At 37.6% G+C, this 18,380-nt stretch overlaps 1 protein-coding gene across 1 annotated transcript in view; it reads left to right on the top strand.

The window, feature by feature from the left end:
• Positions 1–18,380, top strand: part of LOC136867372 (uncharacterized) — a 134,374-nt gene that overhangs the window by 68,408 nt on the left and 47,586 nt on the right. Inside the window, exon 4 of the mRNA XM_067144548.2 lies at positions 12,207–12,356. Coding sequence (XP_067000649.2) covers positions 12,207–12,356 — 150 coding nt within the window. The remainder of the gene's footprint in view (positions 1–12,206; positions 12,357–18,380) is intronic.

Genomic DNA, 18,380 nt, shown 5'->3' with positions numbered 1-18,380 from the left:
TTTGTTTAGGTGGGAGCCATAAGATAAACAAGATGAGGGTAACTGTGAGAAGACTGAGTGAACGTATTGACTTGGAATGGCAAACTATTTGTTTGTGTGTAAATGCGGTGTGGTACAAAGGGTTTTTTGTTTAGGAGTATATGTGTTGAGGAGGTGATGTAAGTGAATGTGTATGGATTAGAAAATTATGAGAGTCGAAGTGGGTAATGTAGTACAGTAGAAAGGCTTGGTAAAATGAAAATTGTGAAAGTATGTGAAGGAGAGTGACGTATCGAAGGAAGAGGGAGGAGTGGGGACTTGAGCCATCCCAAAGGAACTTAGGCTTAAGCATGTCTGCACGTGAAGAAAAAGGAGAGGGAAGGAAATGCGCTGACAGTGGATCAGAGTAGGTGTGTCGTACACAGAGGAAGAGCTTGGCAGGCCACGTACTGGGTCTAGTTTCAGACACAGGCGGCTTGTCACGCAAGATAGGGAAGGTACACATGGTCAGCAAGTTTAGGGTAGATATGGTATCAGTTCTCACGTGGTGAGGCTGGTGGCTGCGTCAAAGGGTTCGTTGGCTTGTGTTCCATACTGGGGTTGATGCAGCGACCAGTCTACAAAAATTTTAGGTGGTGGGTAGGAGTAGGTGATTAGGGTAGTTTATAGTGCGGTGGGATCCTGCGTGTGTGTTGGCTATCCGCGTACGTGTGTTTTGTTACTGAATAGATGTAGTTAATTTAGTTAAGTATAGTTAAGAGAGATGTAGTGGCAAATTCTTTCTGCTCTGTCTTTATTACCTGTAAGCCGATGGTGTATACTAGGGTGGGTAATAAAGATATGTATGTATATAATTTGTAAATAATGTAGTCTACGCAATTGACAGCATCCTGTGTGTGCCTCTTTGTGATTACGATAGGGCTCATCTTCTAGGTCTTTCTCTGCACCGCCAGGGGGTCTCCTGTGAGAGGACAGAATGACGACAGAGGGGGACTGGCCTTGTGTGCCTGGCACTTTCTCAATTGGTTGTCTGTGGGGAGGAGTGGAGTCAGCATAAAGTAGTGGCGTCAACAGTTTCAGTTGGAGCTAACCCATATCACTCCTCCTCAAGGTCTTACAACAAAATGGTGGACCCCTTCTCACTATTAGGGGATATTGAAGGCATTGAATGACCATGTCAGGAAATAGCTTTACTCAGCAATGCATCAAAGTGTAGTGCATTCAGTACTAAAAAGGCAAATGTACTAGTGCAAATCCTGCTAGTCCAAATAGTTGGCTGATTAAAGGAAAATGAGACAAAATGATGAAGGTAAAAGGAACTACTGTAACTGATTGAAATGGCAAAAGTAAAGATTTGAATTGGGATATTGAGCAGTCCAAGAAAGAAGCTGAAACATGTTCTTAAGTGGGACAGAATATAGATCTGAAGATCTAAGTACACTTTTATATATTAGATGTTTGCTCAGCTGCCATTTGTTAGGTTATCGCTTGGTACTTAGTAATCGACAGGAAGTACAAGGTACAACTACCTTACATAACATTTCTTAGAACTACCCTTTTGCAATGTTTAGATCTTTTTGCATCTAATAGGTATTGAATGAATACGAGAAAGTGTCGTATATTCCACAATACTCAAGAAGTTCTGTTACAGATCAGAAGGTGCTGGACTAAATGAGGTTTCTGTGGTAGGTACAGAATAAGTAGGGGAATTCATTAAGGTTTTTCGAAAAGCACATATGTATTATTTTCAAAAGTAAGAACAACTGGTGAAAAAATACACCTTTGAAATAACTTTGGTATTTCAACAAATCTTATTATGAAGTAAATAGCATTATTGAACATAGATAATTTAATGATCTTGCTGATGATACAAGTAAGTATAAATTTAAAAGGAGCTTCCTAAACCGAAAGAACCACTGACTAGAATTTGACAATCAATTGCATTGACATGAAGAGTAAATAACTTTGAAAACATCGAATAACAAGAATTAAAATTATCTATGTCTAAGAGTCACCCAAGAGCCTAGAAGGGAAGGGAGAATCACATAAATATGATTGTAAATAAAGGGTACAGATCTCTGCACATGGTTATGAGGGTATTTAGGGGTTGTAGTAGGGATGTAAAGGAGAGTGCATATAAGTCCCTGGTAAGACCCCAGCTAGAGTACGGTTCAAGTGTATGGGACCCTCACCAGGATTACTTGATTCAAGAACTGGAAAAAATCCGAAGAAAAGCAGCTCAATTTATTCAGGGTGATTTCTGACGGAAGAGTAGCATTACAAAAATGTTGCAAAATTGGGCTGGAAAGACTTGGGAGAAAGGAGACAAGCTGCTTGACTAAGTGGTATATTACAAACCATTACTCTCATTTTTGTTCCGTATTGAAAACAGCGATCTCACTTAGTTTACAAAAAGAGTATATTTATTACCCCACCTATTCAATACAATTAGTACCACGTTATGTGGTTAATTAAACATAGAAAATCTAAATATTATGGGGACATGTTTTGCCCTTCCTTTATTGGGCATCATCAGCCATATTAATTTAATCTTAAAACAAACATTGTTTAGAAGACAATGACATTTATAATTTGTAAAAATTGAACTGTGATTTCTTATGTTATTAATGTTACAGAATAGTAGTTATAAAATATGATGTTGAGACATGACATATACAATACATGTTAAAATCAATGTAAACACTTTTTAAAATCTTGTCCAAAAGAAAATTTGTGTCATATAAAATTCTAAAAACAGCACATGTCTGGTACTGAAGTGGATCCTCTTCGTAAGATTTAAACACACACGTCAAACTCGTCTTTTTGTTCCTTTGCAGTATAACCACATTCTTTTCCTTGGTGTTCCACATCTTCTAGAAGGACTACATTTCCACGTGATAATCAAACATTACCTGCCAGATACTCGGAAGTACTCGTCTCAATAGCAGCTTCAAACACCACATCAATGTCTGTCTGCATTGGTTATATCAAGATAATATTTTATATCAATCAACTTAATGAAGATAATTTTATAACATTCGTCTTTTCTCTTGGCCAATTTTTAGCGCCGGAACGCAAGTATAAACAAAATTCACCTCAAGTTTTCAACCTTCCTAGTCTATTAAAATCTTATGTTAACTGCCCCAGCAAGTACATGCTGAATTTTCTTACGAAGAGGATCCACTTCAGTACCAGACATATGCTGTTTTTAGAATTTTATGACACAAATTTTCTTTTGGACAAGATTTGAAATTTGTTTACATGGATTTTAACATGTATTGTATATGTCATGTCACAACATCATATTTTATAACTACTATTCTGTAACATTAATATCATAAGAAATCACAGTTCAATTTTTACAAATTATAAATGTCATTGTCTTCTAAACAATGTTTGTTTTAAGATTAAATTAATATGGCTGATGATGCCCAATAAAGGAAGGGCGAAACATGTCCCCGTAATATTTAGATTTTCTATGTTTAATTAACCACATAACGTGGTACTAATTGTATTGAATAGGTGGGGTAATAAATATACTCCGTTTGTAACTTAGATAAGTGGTACATTCCGAGCTGTCAGTGGAGAGATGGCGTGGAATGGCATCAGTAAATGAATAGATTTGGGTGGTGTCTTTAAAAGTAGGAAAGATCACAATATGAATATAAAGTTGGAATTCAAGAGGACAAATTGGGGCAAATATTTGTTTATAGGAAGGGGAGTTAGGGATTGGAATAACTTACCAAGGGAGATGTTCAATAAATTTCCAATTTCTTTGCAATCATTTAAGAAAAGGCTAGGAAAACAACAGATAAGTAATCTGCCACCTGGGCAACTGCCCCAAATGCAGATCAGTAGTGACTGATTGAAGGAGAATTGGCAAGTATGCAATGGGGGGACCGTCCTTAGAAATGAGTTATATTAACATTTAAAGAATGTCAGATTAAAAGTTTTAGTTGAATTAGCGAATGGAAAATTCACACACATTCTCTCACTCCACATGATCCACTGTCTAAAGTCTTAGCAGGCATCTCACAAGAAAGGAGTGTTCAGCACTAGTAAACAATAAGGAACTGTCAAGGTACATATACAAGCCTAGTTGACCCCTTCACACAAAACAACACACTACCCGAATATCACATGTAACAACAACTCAAAACACAGTAGTAATAATAATAATAATAATAATAATAATAATAATAATAATAATAATAATAATAATAATAATTACATACATTATCATTATAGACTGTTATGCCTTTCAGCGTTCAGTCTGCAAGCCTCTGAGAATTTACTAAACGTCGCCACAATCCTCTATTTGCAACTAGTGTTGTGGCCTCATTTAGTTCTATACCTCTTATCTTTAAATCGTTAGAAACAGAGTCTAACCATCGTCGTCTTGGTCTCCCTCTACTTCTCTTACCCTCCATAACAGAGTCCATTATTCTCCTAGGTAACCTATCCTTCTCCATTCGCCTCACATGACCCCACCACCGAAGCCGGTTTATGCGTACAGCTTCATCCATCGAGTTCATTCCTAAATTAGCCTTTATCTCCTCATTCCGAGTTCCCTCCTGCCATTGTTCCCACCTGCTTGTACCAGCAATCATTCTTGCTACTTTCATGTCTGTTACTTCTAACTTATGAATAAGATATCCTGAGTCCACCCAGCTTTCGCTCCCATAAAGCAAAGTTGGTCTGAAAACAGACCGATGTAAAGATAGTTTCGTCTGGGAGCTGACTTCCTTCTTACAGAATACTGCTGATCGCAACTGCGAGCTCACTGCATTAGCTTTACTACACCTTGATTCAATCTCACTTACTATATTACCATCCTGGGAAAACACACAACCTAAATACTTGAAATTATCCACCTGTTCTAGCTTTGTATCACCAATCTGACATTCAATTCTGTTGGATTTCTTGCCTACTGACATCAATTTAGTCTTCGAGAGGCTAATTTTCATACCATACTCATTGCACCTATTTTCAAGTTCCAAGATGTTAGACTGCAGGCTTTCGGCACAGTCTGCCATTAAGACCAAGTCGTCAGCATAGGCCAGGCTGCTTACTACATTTCCACCTAACTGAATCCCTCCCTGCCATTTTATACCTTTCAGCATATGATCCATGTAAACTACAAACAGCAAAGGTGATAGATTACAGCCTTGTCTAACTCCTGTAAGTACCCTGAACCAAGAACTCATTCTACCATCAATTCTCACTGAAGCCCAATTGTCAACATAAATGCCTTTGATTGATTTTAATAATCTACCTTTAATTCCATAGTCCCCCAGTATAGCGAACATCTTTTCCCTCGGTACCCTGTCATATGCTTTCTCTAGATCTACGAAACATAAACACAACTGCCTATTCCTCTCGTAGCATTTTTCAGTTACCTGGCGCATACTGAAAATCTGATCCTGACAGCCTCTCTGTGGTCTGAAACCACACTGGTTTTCATCCAACTTCCTCTCAACGATTGATCGCACCCTCCCTTCCAAGATGCCAGTGAATACTTTGCCTGGTATACTAATCAATGAGATACCTCGATAGTTGTTGCAATCCTTCCTGTTCCCTTGCTTATAGATAGGTGCAATTACTGCTTTTGTCCAATCTGAAGGTACCTTACCAACACTCCACGCTAATTTTACTACTCTATGAAGCCATTTCATCCCTGCCTTCCCACTATACTTCACCATTTCAGGTCTAATTTCATCTATTCCTGCTGCCTTATGACAATGGAGTTTATTTACTATCCTTTCCACTTCCTCAAGCATAATTTCACCAACATCATTTTCCTCCTTCCCATGAGCTTGGCTGTTTGCAACACCACCATGATGATTTCCTTTTACATTGAGAAGATGTTCAAAATATTCCCTCCACCTCTCCAGTGATTCCCTGGGATCTATTATGAGTTCACCTGAATTACTCAAAACACTGTTCATTTCTTTTTTCCCTCCCTTCCTAAGATTCTTTATTACTGTCCAGAAAGGTTTCCCTGCTTTTGACCTAGCCTTTCCAAGTTATTACCAAAATCTTCCCATGACTTCTTTTTGGATTCAACAACTATTTGTTTCGCTCTGTTTCTTTCATCTACGTACAAATCCCTGTCTGCCTCGGCCCTTGTTTGGAGCCATTTCTGATAAGCCTTCTTTTTACGTTTACAGGCTGCTCTCACTTCATCATTCCACCAAGATGTTCGCCTTTTCCCATCTTCACACACAGTTGTTCCTAGGCATTCCCTTGCTGTTTCTACTACAGCATCCCTGTATGCCACCCATTCACTTTCTATATCCTGAACCTGCTTACTGTCTACTGTTCGAAACTTCTCACTAATCATATCCATGTACTTCTGTCTAATTTCCTCGTCCTGGAGATTTTCTACCCTTATTCGTTTGCAGACAGATTTCACTTTCTCTACCCTAGGCCTAGAGATACTTAGTTCACTACAGATCGGATAATGGTCTGTATCATCGAAAAATCCCCAAAAAACTCGTACATTCCTAAAAGATTTCCTGAATTCAAAGTCTGTTAAGATATAATCTATTATGGATCTGGTACCCCTAGCCTCCCATGTGTAGCGGTGAATAGCCTTATGCTTGAAGAATGTATTCGTAACAGCTAAACCCATACTAGCACAGAAGTCCAGCAAACGCTTCCCATTCCCATTAGCTTCCATATCTTCCCCACATTTACCAATCACCCTTTCGTATCCTTCAGTTCTATTCCCAACTCTCGCATTGAAATCGCCCATTAGCACTATTCTATCCTTGCTGTTGACCTTGACCACGATGTCACTCAATGCTTCAAAAAACGTGTCAACTTCATCTTCATCTGCACCCTCACATGGTGAATACACGGACACAATTCTTGTCCTAATTCCTCACACTGACAAATCTACCCACATCATTCGCTCACTTACGTGCCTAACAGAAACTATGTTGCGTGCAATGGTATTCCTGATAAAGAGCCCTACCCCAGACTCTGCCCTTCCCTTTCTAACACCCGTCAAGTACACTTTATAATCTCCTATCTCGTCCTTGTTATCTCCCCTTACCCGAATATCACTTACTCCTAGCACATCCAGATGCATCCTCTTTGCTGACTCAGCAAGTTCTACCTTCTTTCTTCCATAAGCCCCATTAATATTGATAGCTCCCCATCGAATTCCATTTCGTTCGCCAAGTTGTTTCCAAGGAGTCCCTCGCCTGTCAAATGGGAGTGGGACTCCATTACTCCCATAGGTCCGAGGCTTGCTTAAAGTGTTCTGAGCTCGGTAAATTCATGAAGCAGGATGCTGCCCTACTTGCACATAGTCCAAGTGAGGATCTCTCCTCTAACGGGTTATGGACCACCGGTGAATTGTGTAGTCCTAGCCGCCTGAGCACAAGGAGGGCCACGACTCAGAATATGTCTGAAATGCCCACTCCCATTCCATAGCAACTGGTATCCCGACTCTCAGGACCATTTACTAGGCCACTCAGCCGTTGCCCATGGTTCACGAACTAGGACGTGATATAATAATAATTGTAAATTTAAAAAACATCAAGAAAAAGAACTTAAACAGTGAAAAAATGAAGTGTTAATATTACAGTTAATGTGGTTATAATATATCTTTTACACACAAAACAACACACTACACACCCATCTAAATGTAACAACTACACAAAACACAAGATTATTAATTGTAACACGACAGCATCAAGAAAGAACATAAAAGTGAAATTAAATCTTTCGAATATATTTACATTGAATTATGAGAATTTAATTAATGAGAAAAAGCTCTGAAAGAAGAAGAAATGAATATAATATACAATGTAAATATTGTAAAAAAAAAATTGTAAATTGATAAAAGATTCAATAAACATGGGATAGCAAGGTAAAAGCCAGGCAAATGCAGGGCGGGACTCACACTGGGTGATGCCTTGTTGTGACAACCCTCATGCCAGAATCAATATCGATAAAGTTAAAAATACGTATGCCGTAGTACACCAAGATAGATAACTGGGTTAAATTTATACAAAACCACTAAAGTCCACGGCCAAAGAGTCCTGTGGTTGGACTGGTGGCCTGCTCCCAAACAGGGAGAATGAAATAACTACAAACAGCAGCAGGAAGTAAAACAAGTCTGAGGGGCACTGAAAGGCAAAATCCTGTGAATTAGTGTGTCTCTTTTGTTCACCATTTAGTCGTTATACATAAACTCCCTGATGTTCGGAAATATAGAGTAGGCATGAGAAACACCAGATGGAGCCATTCAACCACACACTGGAGCTGAAAGTGGACTGATTAACCTGTCAAACAGTACATTTCTTTTGAGGAGCTACTAACACAGTGGCACATTTTCCATAAGGTACTGGGAAGTAACATATAGTGCGATACTCTTGTGTAGTATAGTATTTTTATCAGGTTCAAAAGTACAGAATATGTATCAAGCTGTCAAAAATGATCATAATGTGAAGGGCAAGGCGTCTGGCTCACTGAGGAAAGCAACGGGAACTTATGGTGAGATACTTTCAATTGGTCAGGTATTTTCATCAGGTTTAAAAAACGGTCTCACTTTGAAGTTGTTAACATGATTACTGTGCCAAGGGCAAGGAAAGAGAATCTGGCTCAGTGAGGAAAGCAACAGGAAACCTACAATAACATACTCATGTGTACAGGCGTGATAAACAATTGAAAATATTCTAGCGGATTATTTAAGTCTTCATTTTGTACATTCAGTCCAGGTTGCCCCGTAAATGTAAATCTCGGCCGTTCAGATCCTATCTTTGTCCATACATCGAGCAGAATATCACCGCTAGTGCTACCATCACGTTCACTTGAAATTTCTATATACTTTCCCGCCTTGTCAAAACTTTACATATTTTATTATACCTAATTCCCGTTCATGTTTCGAGAGCCAGTTACTCTCTTCCTCAGCGGTGCCATAACATCAATAATCTTTGGACTTGGTACATTGAAACAGATATACTTATCAACACAACAGTTATATATAAAAATCTTGAAATTGTTAAAATATTTCTTTGTGTTTCAACTTACTTACTTACTATGTCAATTTATTACAGACTTTAAATAGAAATTTTCAAATCATAAAATGGATATCTATTAAATTAGTCAACTATATGCTAAAATTTTAATCTGCTCTGCCCTTTGAACTTACGTCCTTATTTACATCTAAAAAGAGCAGAGCAGATTAAAATTTTAGCATATAGTGACTAATTTAATAGATATCCATTTTATGATTTGAAAATTTCTATTTAAAATCTGTAATAAATTGACGTAGTAAGTTGAAACACAAAGAAACATTTTAACAATTTCACGATTTTTATATATAACTGTTATGTTGATATGTATATCTGTTACAATGTACCAAGTCCAAAGATTATTGATGTTTTGGCCCCGTTGAGGAAGAGCGTAATTGGCTCTCGAAACATATACGGGAATTAGGTATAATAAAATATGTAAAGTATTGACAAGGCGGGAAAGTATTTAATAGAAATTTGAATCAAGTCAATACGGACAGGAATAACCGACATGGTGAAAACATTCATTTGAGTTGCTTTCACCATTGCACTCGCTTTCTCCTGACATTTCAACATTAGTCTATCAGATGACATCACTCTCTGAATTGTCACAGTGTAATAATTCAAACAGTTCTTCTTCTCGCAGACGTTTCCGAGCTCTGCTTGCACCTGCCGTAATGCACTATCTACTACTCTCAGCAGCCTGGCGGCCGGTATTGGCTGGCCGCCAGCTGCGTGTGGAACGAAAGCATTTCGCCCGGTCACGTGGTTTTAGGAGAGTGTTGCTGCTGTAGACAAAGCTCGAAATTAACATACATGCATAAAGGAAAGCAATCTCGGATCATACGACGGAATAAGTCGTCATACCCATCGCCGAAAGACATTTACAATGTGCTGACGAAATATTCCATCATGGCCACTTAGGAAGCCATGCGGCTATGACGATTTATTCCGTCATTGCCACTTGAAAGGTTAAGCGGTGGGTTGGTTGGGCTTACATAGCAAAGTTCACAAAACTCACTAGAACAAGGTGGAGTCTTCTAAATCTTCTGGAAGTTGCAGGTGACGTCAGCTGTGACGTAGGTGAAGGCCCATGGAGTATGTGAACGATCACTGTGGGTATGAAGACGGTGAGGTGTGATTGACCCGGGAAGGATCAGAAAGAAGTTGCAGGTGACGTCAGCTGTGACGTAGGTGAAGGCCCATGGAGCATGTGAACGATCACTGTGGGTATGAAGATGGTGAGGTGTGATTGACCCGGGAAGGATTAGATTGCAGTTGGCCAAATGTGTGTCGAAGTAGATGAGCTACAGTTTCCAAAATTTGATATATGCAACTGTTATAACACACAGACTGATCAATAAATATCTTGCAAAGCAAGTCAGTCTCTAAAAATTACTGGAAACCAAGTAACTAAGTGCAAGAGGATTTCACTTTTTAAGTCAAAATATCAAAGTTACAGAAAATCTACTCAGGGGCAGAAGGTGGAAAATGTGTAGAACAACTCTTTATATTGTCATAGAATAGCCTATGAGAAACATGTTGTAAACAACAAAGTCCAATTTCTTTTTTTGCAGAGTTCAAAACTTAGGACTACAAGCATTAGATGCCCTTCCTGCATTACATTTAGTTGTGGAATAGTTAAACAAGTCTTCCAGCTGGCTGGATAAAAGCATTTATCGTCCCTGTTCCCACCCCTGGAGAGCCAGGAGATAAAATATAATCATATTGTCAAATTGTCTTCATTTCAGTGTATGAAAGAATGGTTTCTGGATGACAAAGATGGTATCCTATTTAACTGTAAACTTGGAAAAGTAGTTTTCTTGTTAACATCTGTGATCATTACTTGTTACAAGGGCCTTCATAAGAAAGATCGTCAACACTATAAGGAAAATAAAAGCTGCTAAATTTAGCTACTTTATCAGTAGATTAAAGAAGCTGCTGCTCAGTGACATTTGACTCCATGAATACTGCACTGCCAGTTTCAGTACTTTAAATCATGAAGCATGTCCATAATAGCACATATCTTAAATTATGTATCATAACTGCTATTCCTTATCTTCATATTACCTCTGAGCTCTTCTTGAATCAATATCTTCATTTTTCTGTCTGTACTCAAAAATTAGATTCATAGTTTTTCTTTACTCCCAAGATATTGGTGTTGATGCTAGTTGTATTTTGTTTGTGTACCCATCAGTTTTGCAACCCATTATCCATGCATTATTATTATTATTATTATTATTATTATTATTATTATTATTATTATTATTATTATTATTATTATTATTATTATTATTTTGTAAACCTCTGTAGATTCAATTTTACACAGCTGTGAAATAATCTTCAATTCCTAGAAACCTCTTAAACGTTTTGTAACCAACTGTTACTTGGGTTTGGAGTAGGTATAAGTAAAGGGTTGAGATGGACAGTTTTTTCTCATTGTAGACAAGGTCAATGAAAAACAAAATTTCTTTTTAGGGTTGTATAATTTGGAGGGGGTTCACTTACTACGGAATTCTATAAAAGAGATTTTTACAGTGTGTACTGAACTTTTCTTGTAAATGTTACCTTGAAAATAATTTTTAATTTTAATATTTTTTTTAATTACTGTAACTACTAATTTCAACCCCTTCTTTAGTGCACTTGTCTCTACTTTTTTTTATTATTATTGAGTTTCACTAAAAAAAAAGTAATCACAAATGTTTTAAGTAGCTCTTTTTTAAATAGTTTTTTAATAGCTTACGCCCCCATTGGAGCACTTTAATCAGTCATATACATTAAAGTCTGATAGTATTAAATAGTCAGCTCTTCAGCTTCTTCTTCCGCTCTCAAAACTTCTTCATCCTGTCGGACCTAATCGCCCTTTGGTTGTCATTCAAATGTTATGAGTTTGAATTGCAGGTTTATCTAATTATTGCATTATGAAGTGATTATTTTAACTTTTTGCAGCCAACTGTTACTGAAGCAGGTATAAATGAAGGTACTGTATTAAAGAAATAAATAGGAATATAAAACAATAGATAAACTAGGCTCACTCAAGCTACTGTTCATGCACATTTTTTAAATCTCTAGTTCATCATTTTTTGTAAATGTCAAATATACTGCTATGTTATTTTCACGTGAAACACACTGGCAATCGTATTGACATGGAAAGTAAAAAATAAGGAAATTTACCCTTATATTTGTTATTTGTTACAGATTCCAGTGTCTTACTTAGATACTTTGGCAGTAAAGGAAAAATGTCGACTTAGTTATAATTTTGCCAATGAGGAACGACGAAGAGGACCTGCTCGCAGAGAACACATTAACCTACGAGTCGACAGCTATGCTGATTATAAACAGTTTTGGGTAGGACATAATAATTTTTAAAATAGTATTTCGTCGTTGCCAGGACAAAACCTCCTGTGTGATAATATTTTTGGAGATATACTGACCTGTAGCACATACGTTATGAAGTGTGAGAATGCCTTGACAATATGCAAACAATATTGCGCCTTAGATGACAGAACCTTACCGGCCAAAGTTCTAAGCTAAAATATTTCACATAGGAGGTTTTGTCCCGGCAACGACGATTTGTTGTTTCTGTTAAGTTCTGTAATGTAAAACAGATATATTATGAGGTATGTTGAAATTTAATACTTTGTTATAGCTTATCACTACATAGGTTATGAAAATGATAGAAAATAATAATGTTATTGGTTTTATTTTCTACTGACTACTTTTACAGTATTTGGAGACTTCAAGGTGCCATAATTTTGCCCCGCAAGAGTTCTCTTTTGTACTAGTAAATCTATGAACATGAGGCTGGCATATTTGAGCACGTTTGAATACCATTGGATTGGGCCGAGATTGAACCTGTTGAATCCAGTATACAGTAGCAGAGGTGCCAACTATTACGGATTGTCCGTAATCATTACGGATTTCACCTTACGATTACGGAATTACGGTTAAAGGGGAAATTATTACGGAAAAGCTGACATTATCACGAAAAAGTACTGTTCTACGGGAAAGAGAAAAGAAGGAAAAATAATAAATCCTTTCGAGCGTTTCTCCTAAATCCTCCTCGTTTCAATGCTTGTGTGTTGGCAAGGATATTTATTCGATCGTGACTTCCTTTTGCTACCTATAAGCATTGTAAAATTTATTGTGAATGAAGGAGCTAAGGCGCTGCTCTTCTCCACTATAAATCCCTCAGTAATCTTGTATTTGCTGTATTAAATGTACCTGACAGTTGACAGAAAGATTGAGAATGAAGTGGGGCCCTACATTAAGCATATCTGCACTGGAATCGCTTATGTTATCACAGTGAGAAGGATGCTTCAAAAAACTACACTGAAAAGCAGCTGCTGCTTAAGAAACAAGCTACAAGGAATGAGTAGCATTTAAAGTAACATTTTATGTAATAATCCTACCGGTTTAACCTATGAAGTTCTACCTGTTTTATCACAAAACTTACAGGTTGTGTGCAAAGTTTGTGTAATATGATATAATTTCGAATAGATTGCTAGAGGGAAGGGCGAAAGGGTGTCATTGTCGATAAGGAAGGAGCATGCTTTGGACTTGACTATAAATTTTTCTCGGGGCGGGAGGCGATTACTGATAATCCAATTCTAAGGTTGGCACCTCTGCAGTAGGCCCTGTTTGGTTTGTTATTGCATGCCATATGTTGTAGCTCATCAGTGTATCACTCACTGTATCAGCTGTTACGCAGAGGTCATGGAATTTACAATTGAGCTAATTAGAACTTATTTTTCTTCACTACCTTCATTCCTTAAAACTGATTTTTCTCCATATTCCCACAGATTTATTGTAGGTTTCTACATTGTGTTATCTCTGCTAAGTTGTCCTTATGCAATTCTTCTGTATGTTAAGCATGTGAAAATTTGTCTCTCTTGTTGTTCTATCCATTAAGACATGCATCAGATTTTCCATATCTGTCAGCTGAAAGGTCATGTTACATTCAGCAACTCCTTTTCCCTTCCGTTATCTCAAATTCAAAAATCTTCTCCACGTGTTCAAGATAGCAGGTTCAAACCCGGCTGAGTTAGTTGGATTTTTGAACGCAGAGAAAAGTTAGTTTGGCACTCCATGTCACATGATTTTGGCATGGAAAAGATCCCTGGAGGCACATTAAGTGTCCATCCAACAAAATTCATTGACTCTCAGCCATAGCTGTCCTCAAGAGATTTGGTTTACTCTGCCATCTAGTAGGCTTAGAGTAAAATGGAATGTTGAAATTGATTAGCAGGCAGCCAGATGGGATCAAATTAAAATTCTTACACATAGTAGCTGAAGCCATACAATTGTTGTTGTTGTTGTTGTTGTTGTTATTATTATTATTATTATTATTATTATTATTATTATTATTATTATTATTATTATTATTATTATTATTATTATTATTATTATTATTATTATTATTATTGTCCGGCTCCATGGCTAAATGTTTAGTGTGCTGGCCTTTGGTCAAAGGGGTCCCGGGTTCGATTCCCGACAAGGTTGGGAATTTTAACCATAATTGGTTAATTTCGCTGGCACGGGGCTGGGTGTATGTGTTATCTTCATCATCATTTCATCCTCATCACGACGCACAGGTTGCCTACGGGAGTCAAATCAAAAGACCTGCGTCTGGCAAGCCGAACTTGTTCTCGGACACTCCCGGCACTAAAAGCCATATGCCATTTAATTTCATTATTAGTAGTAGTAGTAGTAGTAGTAGTAGTAGTAGTAGTAGTATTGTCTGGCTTCATAGCTAAATGGTTAGCATGCTGGCCTTTGGTCACAGGGGTCCCGGGTTCGATTCCTGATGGGGTCGGGATTTTTAACCATTATTGGTTAATTTCCCTGGCATGGGGGCTGGGTGTATGTGTTGTCTTCATCATCATTTCATCCTCATCACGATGTGCAGGTCGCCTACGGGTGTCAAATAAAAAGACCTGCACCTGACGAACCAAACCCGTCATGGGATATCCCGGCTCTAAAAGCCATACGACATTTCATTTCGTTATTATTATTAAATTTGTGACCTGTAATTCATTTCCTTTAGGTTCCTTCTGTACTACATTTAGTCTTGGAAATGCTAATTTTTATATCATACTGCACCTATTTTCAAGTTCCATGATGTTAAATTGCAGGCTTTCAGCACAATTTCCCATTAAGACCAAGTTGTCAACATTGACCAAACTGCTTACTACATTTCCAGCTAACTGAATCCCTCCTTGCCACTTTATATATTTTAGTAGTTGATCCATGTAAACTATGAACAACAAAGGTGAAAGATTACAACCTTGTCTAACCCTTAAAAATACCTTGAATCAAGAACTCGTTTTGTCACAATTCTCACTGTAGCTTAATTGTCAACATAAATGCCTTTCATTGATTTTAATAATGTGCACTTAATCACATAATTCTTCAGTATAACTAACACCTTTTCCTTCAGTACACTTCTATATCTTTTCTGTGCCTTTTCTATATCTACAAAACTTAAACATAAAATTGTCTATTCTTCTCGGAGCATTTTTCAATTACCTGGCGCATACTGAAAATCTGATCCTAACAGCCCCTCTGTTTGTGTGAAACCACACTGGTTTAAAACAACATACTCCCAACCATTGATCGCATCCTCCCTTCCAAACTCCCTGTGGCTGGTGATGGTAGAATAATATGCACGGTAACCTCTGCCGAACGTATGAGGTGACTAAAAGGGGCCCCATGGGCTCTTAATTTGGGAGCATATGTTGGCCACCATGAGGCCGTTAGCTGGGTCCTGGCATTGCTTCCACTTACTTGTGCCTGGCTCCTTACTTTCATCTATTTTTTTCTGACCTCACTTAATCACCTCTTGTTCTCTTCCGACCCTAGGTTTGCAAGGTCTAGGGAGTCTTTCATTTTCATGTCCTTCATGACCCTTGGCTTTCTTTGGCTGATACCTTCAAAGTTTCAGATCCCTTCCATTCCCCCCCCGATTAGTGTTAATGAAGGATGGTTGCCTAGCTGTACTTCCTCTTAAAATAATATCCACCGCTACAACAGCCTCATTTAAAGATAAAAATTTCATTGTTCCATATTGAAAAGTATCATGGTTAAATTGAAATAATAAATATGGTAGTTCAACTTATTCAATACAAGTAAGTAAGAGATGTAGAGATTACATTCTTATTTAATTAAAAGTGGAAATGGTACCGGTTTCGACCCCAGTCTGGGTCATCATCCGCCGATTGTAACTCGAAAAACAGTGCATAAGTAAGAAAGAAGTTAACGGTCAAGTCCACACAATATCAGTTGAAGAGGCGATATAAAAATGATGGGGGTAGGCACTGTAAATTTCAGACGAAGTGGAATGTAGGTCGCTTAAAAGAAGTAATGCGTAATCTTCCGAGCATCAGCACGGCACACGCAATGTTTGGCACTGTTTCACAATGTTCACAAAAAGCAGAGAATAGTTAAATGAGCCCGACTGCATACACCGTCAGGCACAAAGTCACAACACAATTCAAATATGAAGATCTAAAGTCATGAAGAAGCCGAAGACGAGCAGCTCAACCGAAGTAACTTGCAAGCTCCAGAAGATCGGCGCGATGTTTACAACGTCAAGTGCTGCAGTTTCATACGCTGACGGAGATTGAATGATAGATTAATGATCAAAGGCCCCCTCTTAAACACTACTGAAAATTGGAAAATTGTTTTATTCACCTTGACCAATACTTCAACCCCAATTTCAACTTAAACGACATTTCTGAAAAACCCAACATCCTATTTGACTTCCTAATTCTTCTTAAAAATTCTAAATTTCAAAACCTGAATTCAATTTTCCATGCCTTACAAAGTTCCTACCCACATTTTGTACCTCCAGTAACCCACCCTCCTAACCCACCCTAAACTACCCCTCCTTCATCCCTATCTTATCCTTTCTCACCACCTTTTAACTTTAAACCCTTTTAATCTTTTCTTATCCACTAATCTTCTTTCTTTATTAACTTATCCTATTTTCCTTTTCACCTCTAAAAAAAAAAAAAAGCTACATTGCCACCTTCATTTTGGGCCCTCACTTTCAAATTTAAACTCATGCCTTGCGTCCGCCAACTTTGACTACTTCAATCACGACCTGAATTTTTTATATTCAAGAAATAGCGCACTGTGCATACACGTTCTCATTTGTTTCCGGTATTGCGCTTTTTACAATTTTTTCTATTCACTATTGTTTTTTCACGTCAACTGTTATAAAAATCTTCAAGATCATAATTACGTATTCAATTATATTGAATCGTATTATAAGTATATATATATATAGGCACATTTTCGTGAACTAAGCAAATACTTGATCATTAATCTATCCTTCAATCTCCGTCAGCGTATGAAACTACAGCACTTGACGTTGTAAACATTGCCCCGATCTTCTGGAGCTTGCAAGTTACTTCGGTTGAGCTGCTCGTCTTCGGCTTCTTCATGACTTTAGATCTTCATATTTGAATTGTGTTGTGACTTTGTGCCTGACGGTGTATGCAGTCTGGCTCATTTAACTATTCTCTGCTTTTCGTGAACATTGTGAAACAGTGCCAAACATTGCGTGTGCCGTGCTGATGCTCGGAAGATTACGCATTACTTCTTTTAAGTGACCTACATTCCACTTCGTCTGAAATTTACAGTGCCTACCCCCATCATTTTTATATCGCCTCTTCAACTGATATTGTGTGGACTTGACCGTTAACTTCTTTCTTACTTATGCATTGTTTTTCAAGTTACAATCGGCTGATGATGACCCAGACTGGGGTCGAAACCGGTACCATTTCCACTTTTAATTAAATAAGAATGTAATCTCTACATCTCTTATTTACTTGTATTGAATAGGTTGAACTACCATATTTATTATTTCAATTTAACAACAGCCTCATGTCGGTGTATTTACCGGCGCGTAAAAGAACTCCTGCGGTACAAAATTCCGACACCTTGGTGTCTCTAAAAAAACATACAAGTAGTTAGTGGGACGTAAAGGCAGTAACATTTATTATTATTATTATTATTATTATTATTATTATTATTATTATTATTATTATTATTATTATTATTATTCCAGTTTGCTTGCTAATAGATAGGTGCACTTACTGCTTTCATCCACTCGGAAGGTACCTTACTAACATTCCATGCTACTCTTATTACTCATCAAAGCCATTTCATCCTTACCTTCCCACTATATTTTAGCATTTCAGGTCTAATTTTATATATTTCTCTGGGTTTATGACAGTGGAGTTAATTTACCATCCAATCTACTTCCTCAAGCATATTTAATTACCATCAATGTCCTCATTGAACAAATACATAAATCTTGGCACCTTGAATCCTTTGATAAGGTGAGGACCGGGTGAGTTGGTCGTG

The sequence above is a fragment of the Anabrus simplex genome, chromosome 3, assembly GCF_040414725.1.
Source record: "Anabrus simplex isolate iqAnaSimp1 chromosome 3, ASM4041472v1, whole genome shotgun sequence".
NCBI lineage: Eukaryota > Metazoa > Arthropoda > Insecta > Orthoptera > Tettigoniidae > Anabrus > Anabrus simplex.
Note: the sequence above shows the minus strand (reverse complement) of the source record. Positions and strands in the feature narration are given on the sequence as shown.